We start from the raw sequence: 10,362 nt of genomic DNA on the forward strand, positions 1-10,362 counted from the left end.
TACAGTACCACACACACGCTTGTGCATTTATTGGACTGCCGTGATCCGAGATCTCCCTCTTCCTCCCTCGTTCCAAATGAATCAATGTGCAAACCCCATATTCACTATCAAAAGTGCGAGACAGCTCTTTGACTCTTTTATTGAATTTCATACATATTCATATTCATTCAGGCAGTCGTCTTTTATTCACTGAATCGCAAAATCAGCAGTCATGAAGTCGGCGTACTGGGTAAGGATGAAGAAGAAGAAGAGGACGAACACGGCTCGCAGCACGCTTCGATGGAGAGGGGGGCCTTCGTCTTCCCCCCTCCTCATTTCCGCACAATCAACATCGGTGTCTCGAGTCATGCAGTGTGGAGCCGACCTGACACTGACACTGACTTTTGGCCCACGAAACTGGCTGAAATGGAGGAAACCAAACAAACTCCGAAGCCACGAGCGAGCGAGCGTGAGCGGTTTGAGTTTTCGCAGCGGCAGTGCTGCTGCTTGCTTGCTTGTCATGCATACAAGAGTGTCACCATGCGAAAGAGAGAGCGCGCAGTGCTGGAGGAGTGCTGGAGTGCAAGAGTGCAAAAGCAAGACCGTGACTATGGAAAGAAGGGAGTTTTTGTCTGGTTTTGGGATTCGGACGAAGCCACGCAACTCTCTGCAGCTCTTAACAGAAGGGCGATATTGGAGCAGCTTTTTGTTGGCTGTGCAGCGAAAGACAACACAAACACAAAACAAAAGCAGCGACGCACTTTGAATGAGAGTCAGAGTCAGAGTGAGTGAGTGAATGAGTGAAAGAGAGAGAGAACAATAGAATAAAAAATAGTATGGAAATTCAATGCAACGGTTTCCGACTGTCAGAGCGACAGTGAGTGAGACAGCGAGACAGCGAGAGCAAGAATAGCACGAAGAGAGTGCAAGAAGTCCAACGTGGAGAATGGAGCGAGAGAGAGAGAGAGTGAGTGAGAGTGAGACGGGACGCGGTTCAAAATGGTTGGAAGAGCGGTTCGGCGGTCATGTGGACCCCCGTGTGTTCATTGTCACTCTCACTCGCCAGGAGTAGAAGCTGGGGGGTCTGGCAGTTGAGTGCAATGTCGTTTGCAGCTCTGGCTTTGTAATTCGCGCGCCATTGGAGTGGAAGCGCAGTCTCAGTCGAGCAGGAGTTTAGAAGAAGGGAAGGAAGATGAAGAGCTTTGAACCGAAAGCCACTTCATACTCTGTACTCGCAATGCATGCTACAGCCATCAGCACTCACTCACACTATTCCAACTGCGTATGACACTTGGTTTGCTTGTTGTTCTAGGGTATGATCCTTGCGCTGAGCATGGTCGTCACTGGCTCAGTCAACATTATCAGTAAGCCACAAATCTACTTTGCACAAAGCACACTTTTTGGCCGATCGTTTCGCTCAATTCATCGTTGTTGCTGTGCGCAGTGGCCAAGTTGCAAAACAATACGACCATCACCAAGTGCACCAGCAACGGCACGCACACCTCGTGCGAGGAAGACTCGTTCAACCACCCTGGTGTCCAGACGTGGTACATGTTCATCGGCGAAACCCTCTGCTTGGGCGTCTTTTTCATCTCAAAGTATCTGTATCGCCGCCGTGAGCGTCTTGGTCTCTTGAAGGAAGGCGAGGTTGAGGTACGTGCTCATTGATACTGCTTCAAAAGGCGCTGTGCGAGGTTGTTGAATAACTTTTGTTTTGTTTTGGCTTCTCTCTCGCTCTCGCTCGACCAGCCCAAGCTCACCAACCCCTGGCACATCTTCTTGTACCCCGCCCTCTGCGATATCACCGCCACTACATTGATGAACATTGGCCTGCTCTTCACGGCAGCCTCCGTGTACCAGATGCTTCGCGGAGCCAGCGTCCTGTTCACTGCGCTGTTCTCAGTGCTGTTTTTGCGTCGTCGCCTGCGCATCCACCACTACATTGGTCTCTATCTCGTCGTCACCGGCATCACCATCGTCGGCGTCGCCAGTGTCGTCTTTGGCGATGACAACAACGAGAGCTCGTCCAACATGGTTCTCGGCATTGTGCTCGTCATTGCCGCTCAGGTCGTCGTTGCCACCCAGTTCATTGTCGAGGAAAAGTTTATCGGCAAGTACTCTGTTCCACCGATCGCTGTCGTCGGCAGCGAGGGCATTTTCGGCCTCGTGATTGTCTCCTGCATCCTTCCCGCTCTCCAGTACATTAACATTTCCGGCAAGCCCATCGAGGACACCCGCGACGCCTTCAAGTACCTCGAAGAAAGCTGGGTCATGGACGCCGCCGTTCCCGGCTACATTTTCTCCATTGCCTTCTTCAACTTTTGCGGTGTCTCCATCACCAAGTTCCTGTCGGCCACCCACCGCTCGACCATTGACAGCTGCCGCACCGTCGTCGTCTGGGTCTTCTCGCTCATTGTTGGCTGGGAAGACTTCCTCTGGCTCCAGTTGATTGGCTTCTTCTTCCTCGTCAGCGGCACCTTCATGTACAACGAAGTCTACCCGCTGCCATTCATGAACTTCTGGCGCAACCTCTTCTCCTGCTTCCCCTCATGCTTTGCTCACCTCGACGAGCAAGACGAAGAGGTATGTGTCGACAAAGAGCGGGGATGCTGTTGTGCACATGGACCGCGACAAATTGATTTGGGTTGCTCAACAACATGTGTGTCTGTTTTTTTTTTCCTTCTTTTTTTTCTTCCACTTCCCTTGTACAGAAGTCCAAGTTGTTGGTCAACTCGGAGGACAACTACAACAATGGCAAGCGTAAGTTATTCAGCCTCTGCGCATATTTTTGTGTTTTGCGTAGTTTTCTCAATTTTTGTGTTTTTGTTGTTTTTTCCCCCTTTTCCTTCCTCTTCAACAGTTGAAATCAAGCAAACATCAAACAGCGCATATTGATCGCGTTGTTCTCAAACCACGCCTTTTTTTTCTTTTCCTTTTTTTTTTCTTTGTCATTTTCAATACACTTTTGACCACTTTTTCTTACTTTTCTCGGCTGATTTTCTCGATTTGGGTTGAGTATTTGCACGGGCATCTGCGCTCCTATAAAAACGACGCCGCTCCAGACTCTATATTGACTCATTCCTCTTTTTTTGTTGAATGTAACTGAACGAAGCGCATGACACTTTAGGACCGTGTGCATGATAGAGAAGCAAGCAGCAGGTCGCCAAGCGTTGATTTCTCACCAAAAATCTCGTTTCCGCTGTTCAAAACCACAGAATTCACAATGGGCTGCTGTGGCACTTTCCTCCTCTTCTTGATCTCGTTCTTCCTACCTCCAGTGGGTGTCTTGATCGTGGCTGGCTGCGGCCAAATCTTTCTGCTGAACATCCTTCTGACGTTGCTTGGGTAAGGTTTCAGCGTTGATTTTCGTTGGTTGTTTTGCGTCTTCCTGACGCAAATGTCCCCCTCCTTCGCCCATCTCGCGTGCACGTTCTTTTGAGCGGACATGTTTCTATCGCGTTCGTGTTTATCCACATGTTGCATCAACATGTTGGCTGGGACAACGACATTGTCGCTTGCTAAAAACAAAAACCACACGGTTTTTGACCGTTCTGTTCTTGTTGCCCGCTCCTCACTCACTTTGCCTTGTACGCAACTCGCGCGTCACTACTTGCGTAGATGGATTCCTGGCGTAATCCACGCTTTCTATATCATCGGAACCCGGCAGCACCCGGCTCCAAATATGGCATAGCGAAGCTGCTCAAACGTGTCATTGTTGAAGGTTGCTCCACATCCCACTACATGTTGAATAAACCGAAAACGTCAAATACATTAAAAACAAAACAACAAAATAAAGCGAGACAATTAAAACCACCGCAACAGGCAAACCAGCGCAAACCAGCGCTTTTCAACTGGAAGGCGCAAAAATCGGAGCGAGGGCGGCTTGCTGTGCCCACTGCTGCTGCTTTGCGACGACTGATGAGAGAATGGCGGCCTCTACCACAGACACTAGCAGCAGCTGGAGAGCTGTGGAGGCAGTCGCTTCGATGGTGCTCTCGATCAGGACGGCAGGATCAAATCCGGCGTCAAGAATCGGCTGTGGTATGCTCTCATCAAGCAACTCAAGGCCAGAAAGGGCGGACTTGACGGGCTTGGACAGTGTTTCCTTGATGAGCAATTCCATGCACAATCCAACGCAAGATTTCCCCATTTTCGCGATCGCCGTGGCCATGTGATGGCCTGCGTGAGAGCTGGCACTGCGGAAGGCTGATCGAACCGTACGCCGCAGGGCCGGCGCAGCAGAGCTTGGCGCCGCAGTCGACGCCGGAGTGGAAGGGCCGCTGCCACTGGACTGGTCGTTGTACATGGACTGCGTGGCTGTGAGAGTTGAATTGGCAGAGCTGACGCTCGTGGTGATGGAGGACTCGAGCTCTTTCGAGCCCCGCAGCGTAGAGGGGTGGGATGCTTCGTTTGCGGGGGATTCTCCGGGCGAGCGAGGCGCAGGCGACCCCGACGACAGGGTGCCGCTTCTTGTGCGCGCAGCAATCCCCAACTCATCGTCCGACAATCCGGAAAGGCCAGCCGAGAGGTGCTGGTCAAGTGAGCGCACTAATTGTTGAAGCGAATCAATCATGTGTGCCGGGATGGACTTGAATGCGGTTGCAAAAATGCCGCGAAGCGAGTTGGGCAGAATCTGTTGTGTAGGCAAAGGGAAAGAAAAGAAAGAACAAAAGATGAGTGAGGGCGTTGCAAAAAGATGCTGCCATCCAAGGAACGACAGCACAATCCATCTCATCTCGCTTTACCTTGAGTGTGGTATCAATGTGCTCGTCCAAGATGGTGAACTTGATCACTGCGAGATCCAGCGCCTTGGCTTGCACAAAGCTGTCAAACTTGGCCAGCTCGGACTTGACTGCTGCTCGCAGTGTCTCGCAGAGCGCGTCGGAAACTTTGCAGGTCGTTGTTGTGGCGATGAGCGTCGCCTCAAGGCGAACCTTGAGCTCCAGCAACTCGGTTGCAACCTCAGAAAACCACTTTGACACGTGCGTGATCATTGAAAGCAAGGCGGTGAACGCTTGGAGCAACGTGGTGGCAAGCTGGACCAGAAGCGTGTTTTCGCCGTCACTGCTGTTCTTGACACAATCGACCGCCCACTGCAGCTCGGACGTCAACAAGGACTGCTGGCGATCGGGCAGCTCAAGTGCATAGCGATGGGACGGGACGGGCGACGTGCTGCCGTGGTGGTGGTGGTGGTAATGGTGGTGATGGTGATAGTGGTGGTGATGGTATGATGGAGAGGACGAGCCCGAGGAGGAGGATGGCGGCTTGATTTCCTCCAACGCGGCAAGGAGCTGAGTGCGCAAGTTGCTCACATGCTCCAGAATGTAGGCCGAGGCGCGGACCATCGAGGGTGCCAGCTTGTCCTTGCCCACTTGTCCAGCCGAGCTGGTGAGCTTGCGCATGATGGCCGAGTCGAGGACGAGGCTTGGAAGAAGGTCGCTCAACTTGGCCTCAAACTCAATGAACGGCTCCAACGCAGTGGATGCGAGATTCGAGGCCGCTGCAAAGATGTCGACGGCTTTCCGTACAATGACCGGGTCGTTTCCAATAAGCTTGCTGACGCTGGTTTGAATGGCTAGTCGAGCCGGCTCGCTCGTCACTCCTTCCGCGCACATCGAGTACAAAAGATGAGTGATGCCTTCCGTCTCGGTCGTGATGGGTCGCGAGGTGTATCCGAGCTGCGCAGCAGTGGCCAAGTATGCGTTGTTGAACGCGGACCACGCCAGTTCGTTCTGTTTCATCCAAAATGAACCGATTCGAAAAAGTGAGCGGAGAGGGCAGGAGCGAGGAGCGATCATGAAGAAGATTCGTGTAATACCTTGTGAGTGTGATCGAGCGAGAGCAACGTCCGGAAGAGCGGATTTTGTCCGCTGCGCAACTCGGACGACAAGATCTCAATGTATTCTTGGAAGGCTTGGAATCGAGCTTGTACGAGTTCTAAAGAGAGCAGAGGAAAACGGTCGCGGCGATTTAAGAATGAATCAAAGCGAACGAAAGGTCAGCGACAGGATCTTCTCAGAGTGACACATCATCCACCAGCAAACGCAACAAAGAAAGATAGAGACAGATCTTTCAAGCAATCAAAGATCGCTATGAGTCAGAAAATGTGGCAAGACCCGCCTTAACACCTTCTTCCATCCAACACCTTCTCCCATCTGATCCACAGATTAGCTTGGATCCACAGACCAGCTTGGATCCAAACTAACGGACCCCAGCACACACACGATCGAACAAAGTGTGTACCACAAAATCTGCACAAACAAAGCAGCAGCAGGTTACCTGCATCGAGGTTGTTGCCAAACAGCTTCTTGGGAGGGAAGATGCGCGCGAGTCGCTGGAGATCGGTCTTGTTTCTTGCGATCGCATCGGCTGCCAGGGCGTTGGCAGTGGGCCCTGCAGACGCTGGCACTGTCGGCGATGGATTGCCATGCGAGTCGAGCCATGCGTCGTGGAAGGCGCGGAGTTCGCGGTAGCGCCGCGACAGCTGCAAGATCTTGGATCCGACCGGCTTGACCTCGACGACCACCACCTGGTACTCGGTGTACCGCGGATCGTTCTCCAGCGCATGCGTGCTGTGCTTGGTCACTCGCGCCGCCACCAGCGTTGTCGAGGCACCCGTCGGGATTGGACTCGTGGAAGTGGTCGCAGCAGGAGTCGCAGCAGTAGCAGCAGCAGTGGTAGGAGCAGCGCCGAGCAGCGCCGCCGTGGTTCTTCGCGTCACGACTCCAGTCGCTGGTGCTGTTGTTGGCTTGTCTTGCATCGTCGTCCTTGTCGTCGTTGTTGTCGTTGTTGTTCCTGTTGTTCCTGTTGTTATTGTTGTTGCTCTTGCTGCAGTGACAGTGCTGGCTGCATTGGCTGGTGCTTCTTCGTCCGATACCGCGTGGATTGGACCATTCGCATCGCTCCGAATGGCCGACTCTGCCGCACTCGACGCTGCCGCATCCGCAGCAGGCCCAGTCGCCTCTGCAGCACTAGCAACACCGCCCTCAGTCGCCGCCGTGGTGGTGGCAGTGGTCGGCAATGCAAGCGCCGTCGCAGGGGTCGCAGGGGTCGCAGCAGCAGCAGGTTTCATTCGGTGATTGGCCACGCGCTCCTTGAGCAGCTCGCTGGCCTTGCTCCGCGCCTGCTCGTGCACATGTGCCAGCAGAACAGCCTTGCAAGCGCTGGCATAGTTGCTGAGGAAGGCCTGTGTGAGCACCGCCAGCCGCTCGCCATTGCTCATGCCCGCCGCCGCCGCCGCCGCAGTGATGGTATTCCCGCTGCTATTAGCGCTGCTACTGCTGTGATTGGGATGGCTGTTGCTACTCCTGTTACTGCCGCTGCTGCCGCCAGTCAGGATATTGCTACTGCTACCATTGCTGCTGCTGCTGCTATTGCTGAGGGTGGCGGCGGTGCCTGGGGCTGCAGGAGCGAGACCGGAACCCGCCGCAGACGCAACCACCTGGTTTTGGGAACCGCCGACAAGCATGGACGACGACGACGACGACTGCTTCTGGTGGGCACCGTCGTCCCCTCCCGCGTCCCCTTTGAGCTCGTCCGACTGCACGTTGCCCATTTCGGAAAACAAGCACAGATGCAGAAGCAGATGAACCGGAAATTAAAAAAAAAAAAAAAGAAGAAGAAGAAGAAAAAAGGGACTGGAATGAATGCATTAAAAATGTTCAAAAGCCACGCTGGATGTTGCATTGAAAATGGCGAGCTGGTCGACATGTCCTACAATAAGAAAAAAAAGAACGGCGGATTTGGAGTGGCAAAGTGGCAGAAAGGAGAGCACATCAAGCAGAGAATGGGGGTCGATGAGGAGATAATGCTGGAATTCCGGCGGTCAATCTCGAGATCGCATTGAACATGTTGCATGAAGTGCTGACCGGCGGCTCCATTGGGGGTTTGGAAACAGTGCGCTCATCAACTTGCGGGCTGGCACAACCAATCGAAACGAAAAAAAAATTCATTGCAGAGTACGCGGTTTGAACAAACGCACCAGTCCGCAACAAAAAAACAAATAACTTGAACTAACACACCATTTTCAACCAACCCGTCGACGGTCGCACTCCAACGGACTCGGCACCACCACTCGTATCAAGGATGGAACGGACAGCTTCCGCGTGAGCGTGGACGGAAGAGATTCTTGATGCGCTCAGCCATGCCCGGCTCGTCGCGTTTTCGGCGCTCAAGAAGCAGCCTCTGTACGAGCGACAGGTGCTTCATGTCTCCCTCAACCGCTGGTGGCTCGACTTGCGCGACTCTGTCTCGCCGAGTGTGCTGCTTGGCTGAGAGATCACGCTTGGCTTTGGACGCTGTTAAAGGCAATTCCCCTGAGGCGACTAACTGCGCAAGATACTCTTCCGTGGCGTTGGCAAGAATGTCGCGGTGCATGACCTCTGGATTTCCAAAGAACGAGCCTCCAAGGTCAAAGTCCAGGTCGTGCGTGGCAATCAAATCCATCATTGCGGCATCGGTAGCCATGTTGGTGGCATAGAAAACTCGCGGCGTGCTCGCGTTGTGGGGCGCACTGCTATCGCTGTCGTCGTGGTCCTCCTCGACGGTGGACGAATCGCTCAACGCGGCACGGAGGTACTGGTAGACGAGATTGTCGCGCTTGGGCATGTGCGGGCCGTTGACAATTCCACGCGCATTTGCCCAGTCCGCGGGCGAGATGCCAAACTCGGTTTGGCACTGCAGCACCGCGGCATGAATGGCATTCAGTGTTTCATAGGCAGCATCGTGCACATTCAACGACAAGGCGGCTGACACGCCTGCCGCGAACGACTCGAGCTCGTCCGGACCGATGCGGTTGTTTGCCAGCGCTGCTTGCAACACAATCTGTGAGGTAGCCAAAAGCTCCGCTTGGCGCGCTTGCTGTGTGGCGGTGAGATTGGCATAGCCTGGGAATGCGGCATCCGAAGAGTTTTGAGCAAGGGCTTGGTTGGTCCTCGCAATCAGACTGAGCATTGTGTTGGCTGCTGCGATGGCTGAGGATGAAAGGGCGTCTTGAAACACCTCGCCAATGAATGTCGTGTAAATGGCCAACGGCACATGCGCAACACGCTTAAGCAGATGGTACAGGGGCGTTTGACAGTACACCTTGCGTTGTGCGCCCGCATCGCCGAGCTGGCCGTGCTGCATGCACGTCAGATAGGCTCCATTGACAAGAATAACCGGCGAGCGGTCTAGCACAAGCACGCTCTTTTTGACAGCAGCATACTGTTGCCGGAAGAGCGCATTGATGGCCAGCGTCGGGTCTTGCGGGACGCTGGGATTGCCCGTCTCAGTTGGCTGCGCTGAGGCAGTAAGAGCGGACGACGCAACGCCCACCCGTTGCATGGTGCCATCCGGGTCTGTGGGCGACTTGAGCAGCACACCCAAGCCAAGTGCCAGACCAGCACAGAGCAGCGCTGCGCCCGCGACAGTCAACGCCAGGTTGATCCGCGAGCACTTTCGCTGAGGCCGCGGTCGCGCACCGCTCCATGGATTGTCCTTGTCCTGCTCATTGTCACTCTCCTGCTGGAGGTCATATCCACGCTCTGACTGACCATTCGCAGCTGAATGACGAGGAGGTGCGCGGCGGTGGTGCTCGGGGTCGTCATCGTCGTCGTGGTCGCCGTCGTCATTCACATCGCCGCGCTCGCCACGCCAGCCGCCCTGCTTCAAATCGGACCGCGCCGCCGCCGGTTGCTGTTGCTGCTGCTGCTTGTGTATTGACTGGGACTGACCCGTTGTTAGTCTGCGCGTGTCCATCGTCGCCATGTTGAACGTTGCTTGGTCTGCTGCTGAGACTTGCGACATGGATCGCATAAGAGCACTGTCCATCGGACCTCCAAAGCTGGACGGCGTGAAGCTCGGCGTCGAATGCGTGATTGGAATTACGACATGGTCTGGCAGCAGCGGCAGACGCGGCGGCGGCGGTGAGATGGTTGTCGGGGTGTCGAAGGGAATCTGAGCGACGTGTGTTGTTGTTGTTGTTGTTTGGTCGCTGTTCTGAGCGTCGTCGTCTTGTTCGTCGTCCTCTTCGTCGTCGGGTTGCAGAGACAAAATGGGCCGCTTGTCCACGCCATTCGCCGCTCCTCTGCTGGGGAAGAAGGGAGGTGTCGTGCTGCTCGAGGACAGGCTGGAGAGCTTGGGTGAGAGGCGGTCTGGCATTGGTTTGGTGGGTGTTCTTCTTCCTGTTCTTCTTGATCGTTCTTTTTCGCCAACGTGCACGTGTCAAAATAAAACACGACAAAACAAAAGGCGCAAGTATGGATGATGAAATTGCAAAAAGGAGAACTGCGTCGGAGAACGGGGGCAGACTAACACAACAGCGAGCGAGGATCAAGGTCGCAACGCAACTTTTCAAAAACTGGCGGGAAACCGCGCGTTTTCAAACAGCGCCTTTGCCTTGAT

At 54.2% G+C, this 10,362-nt stretch overlaps 4 protein-coding genes across 5 annotated transcripts; 2 read left to right on the forward strand and 2 right to left on the reverse strand.

Annotated features, from left to right (window-relative positions):
• Positions 1–176: 176 nt before the first annotated feature.
• Positions 177–2,953, forward strand: CAOG_04715. 2 transcript variants are annotated; one of them, XM_011272119.1, is made up of 6 exons: positions 177–229; positions 1,052–1,343; positions 1,424–1,632; positions 1,729–2,562; positions 2,691–2,739; positions 2,840–2,953. In XM_011272119.1, exons 2-6 carry the CDS (start codon positions 1,295–1,297, stop codon positions 2,872–2,874), a joined length of 1,176 nt encoding a protein of 391 aa, XP_011270421.1. In that variant the 5' UTR covers positions 177–229; positions 1,052–1,294; the 3' UTR covers positions 2,875–2,953. The 2 variants fall into 2 exon arrangements, with proteins under 2 accessions (XP_011270421.1, XP_004347462.1); XM_004347412.2 differs by having other exon boundaries at positions 1,292–1,343.
• Positions 2,954–3,059: 106 nt separating this feature from the next.
• CAOG_04716 (hypothetical protein) lies at positions 3,060–3,792 on the forward strand. The gene is made up of 3 exons (XM_004347413.2): positions 3,060–3,077; positions 3,195–3,324; positions 3,598–3,792. The coding sequence occupies exons 2-3, from the start codon at positions 3,203–3,205 to the stop codon at positions 3,668–3,670; spliced, it is 195 nt and encodes a 64-aa protein (XP_004347463.2). The 5' UTR covers positions 3,060–3,077; positions 3,195–3,202; the 3' UTR covers positions 3,671–3,792.
• On the reverse strand, positions 3,732–7,608 carry CAOG_04717 (hypothetical protein). The gene is made up of 4 exons (XM_004347414.2): positions 6,259–7,608; positions 5,798–5,916; positions 4,725–5,711; positions 3,732–4,612 (listed from the first exon to the last, which is right to left on the reverse strand). Exons 1-4 carry the CDS (start codon positions 7,532–7,534, stop codon positions 3,827–3,829), a joined length of 3,168 nt encoding a protein of 1,055 aa, XP_004347464.1. The 5' UTR covers positions 7,535–7,608; the 3' UTR covers positions 3,732–3,826.
• A 329-nt stretch (positions 7,609–7,937) lies between these two features.
• On the reverse strand, positions 7,938–10,231 carry CAOG_04718 (hypothetical protein). Its single transcript, XM_004347415.2, has one exon. The coding sequence runs from the start codon at positions 10,117–10,119 to the stop codon at positions 8,059–8,061; it is 2,061 nt and encodes a 686-aa protein (XP_004347465.1). The 5' UTR covers positions 10,120–10,231; the 3' UTR covers positions 7,938–8,058.
• Positions 10,232–10,362: the final 131 nt, after the last annotated feature.

The sequence above is a fragment of the Capsaspora owczarzaki genome, assembly GCF_000151315.2.
Source record: "Capsaspora owczarzaki ATCC 30864 unplaced genomic scaffold supercont2.7, whole genome shotgun sequence".
In the NCBI taxonomy this organism is placed as follows: domain Eukaryota; class Filasterea; order Ministeriida; family Capsasporidae; genus Capsaspora; species Capsaspora owczarzaki.

Bases quoted from the DNA above. Each gene is read 5' to 3' on its own strand.
- CAOG_04717 (XM_004347414.2), bottom strand. From the start codon at position 7,534: ATGGGCAACGTGCAGTCGGACGAGCTCAAAGGGGACGCGGGAGGGGAC. The intron at 5,712-5,797 runs GTATTACACGAA...TGGATGAAACAG, and splicing joins CGCTCGATCACACTCACAAG to AACGAACTGGCGTGGTCCGC. The intron at 4,613-4,724 runs GTAAAGCGAGAT...CCTACACAACAG, and splicing joins ACATTGATACCACACTCAAG to ATTCTGCCCAACTCGCTTCG.
- CAOG_04718 (XM_004347415.2), bottom strand. From the start codon at position 10,119: ATGCCAGACCGCCTCTCACCCAAGCTCTCCAGCCTGTCCTCGAGCAGC.
- CAOG_04716 (XM_004347413.2), top strand. From the start codon at position 3,203: ATGGGCTGCTGTGGCACTTTCCTCCTCTTCTTGATCTCGTTCTTCCTA. The intron at 3,325-3,597 runs GTAAGGTTTCAG...CTACTTGCGTAG, and splicing joins ATCCTTCTGACGTTGCTTGG to ATGGATTCCTGGCGTAATCC.
- CAOG_04715 (XM_004347412.2), top strand. The intron at 1,633-1,728 runs GTACGTGCTCAT...TCGCTCGACCAG, and splicing joins TGAAGGAAGGCGAGGTTGAG to CCCAAGCTCACCAACCCCTG. The intron at 2,740-2,839 runs GTAAGTTATTCA...CCTCTTCAACAG, and splicing joins CAACTACAACAATGGCAAGC to TTGAAATCAAGCAAACATCA.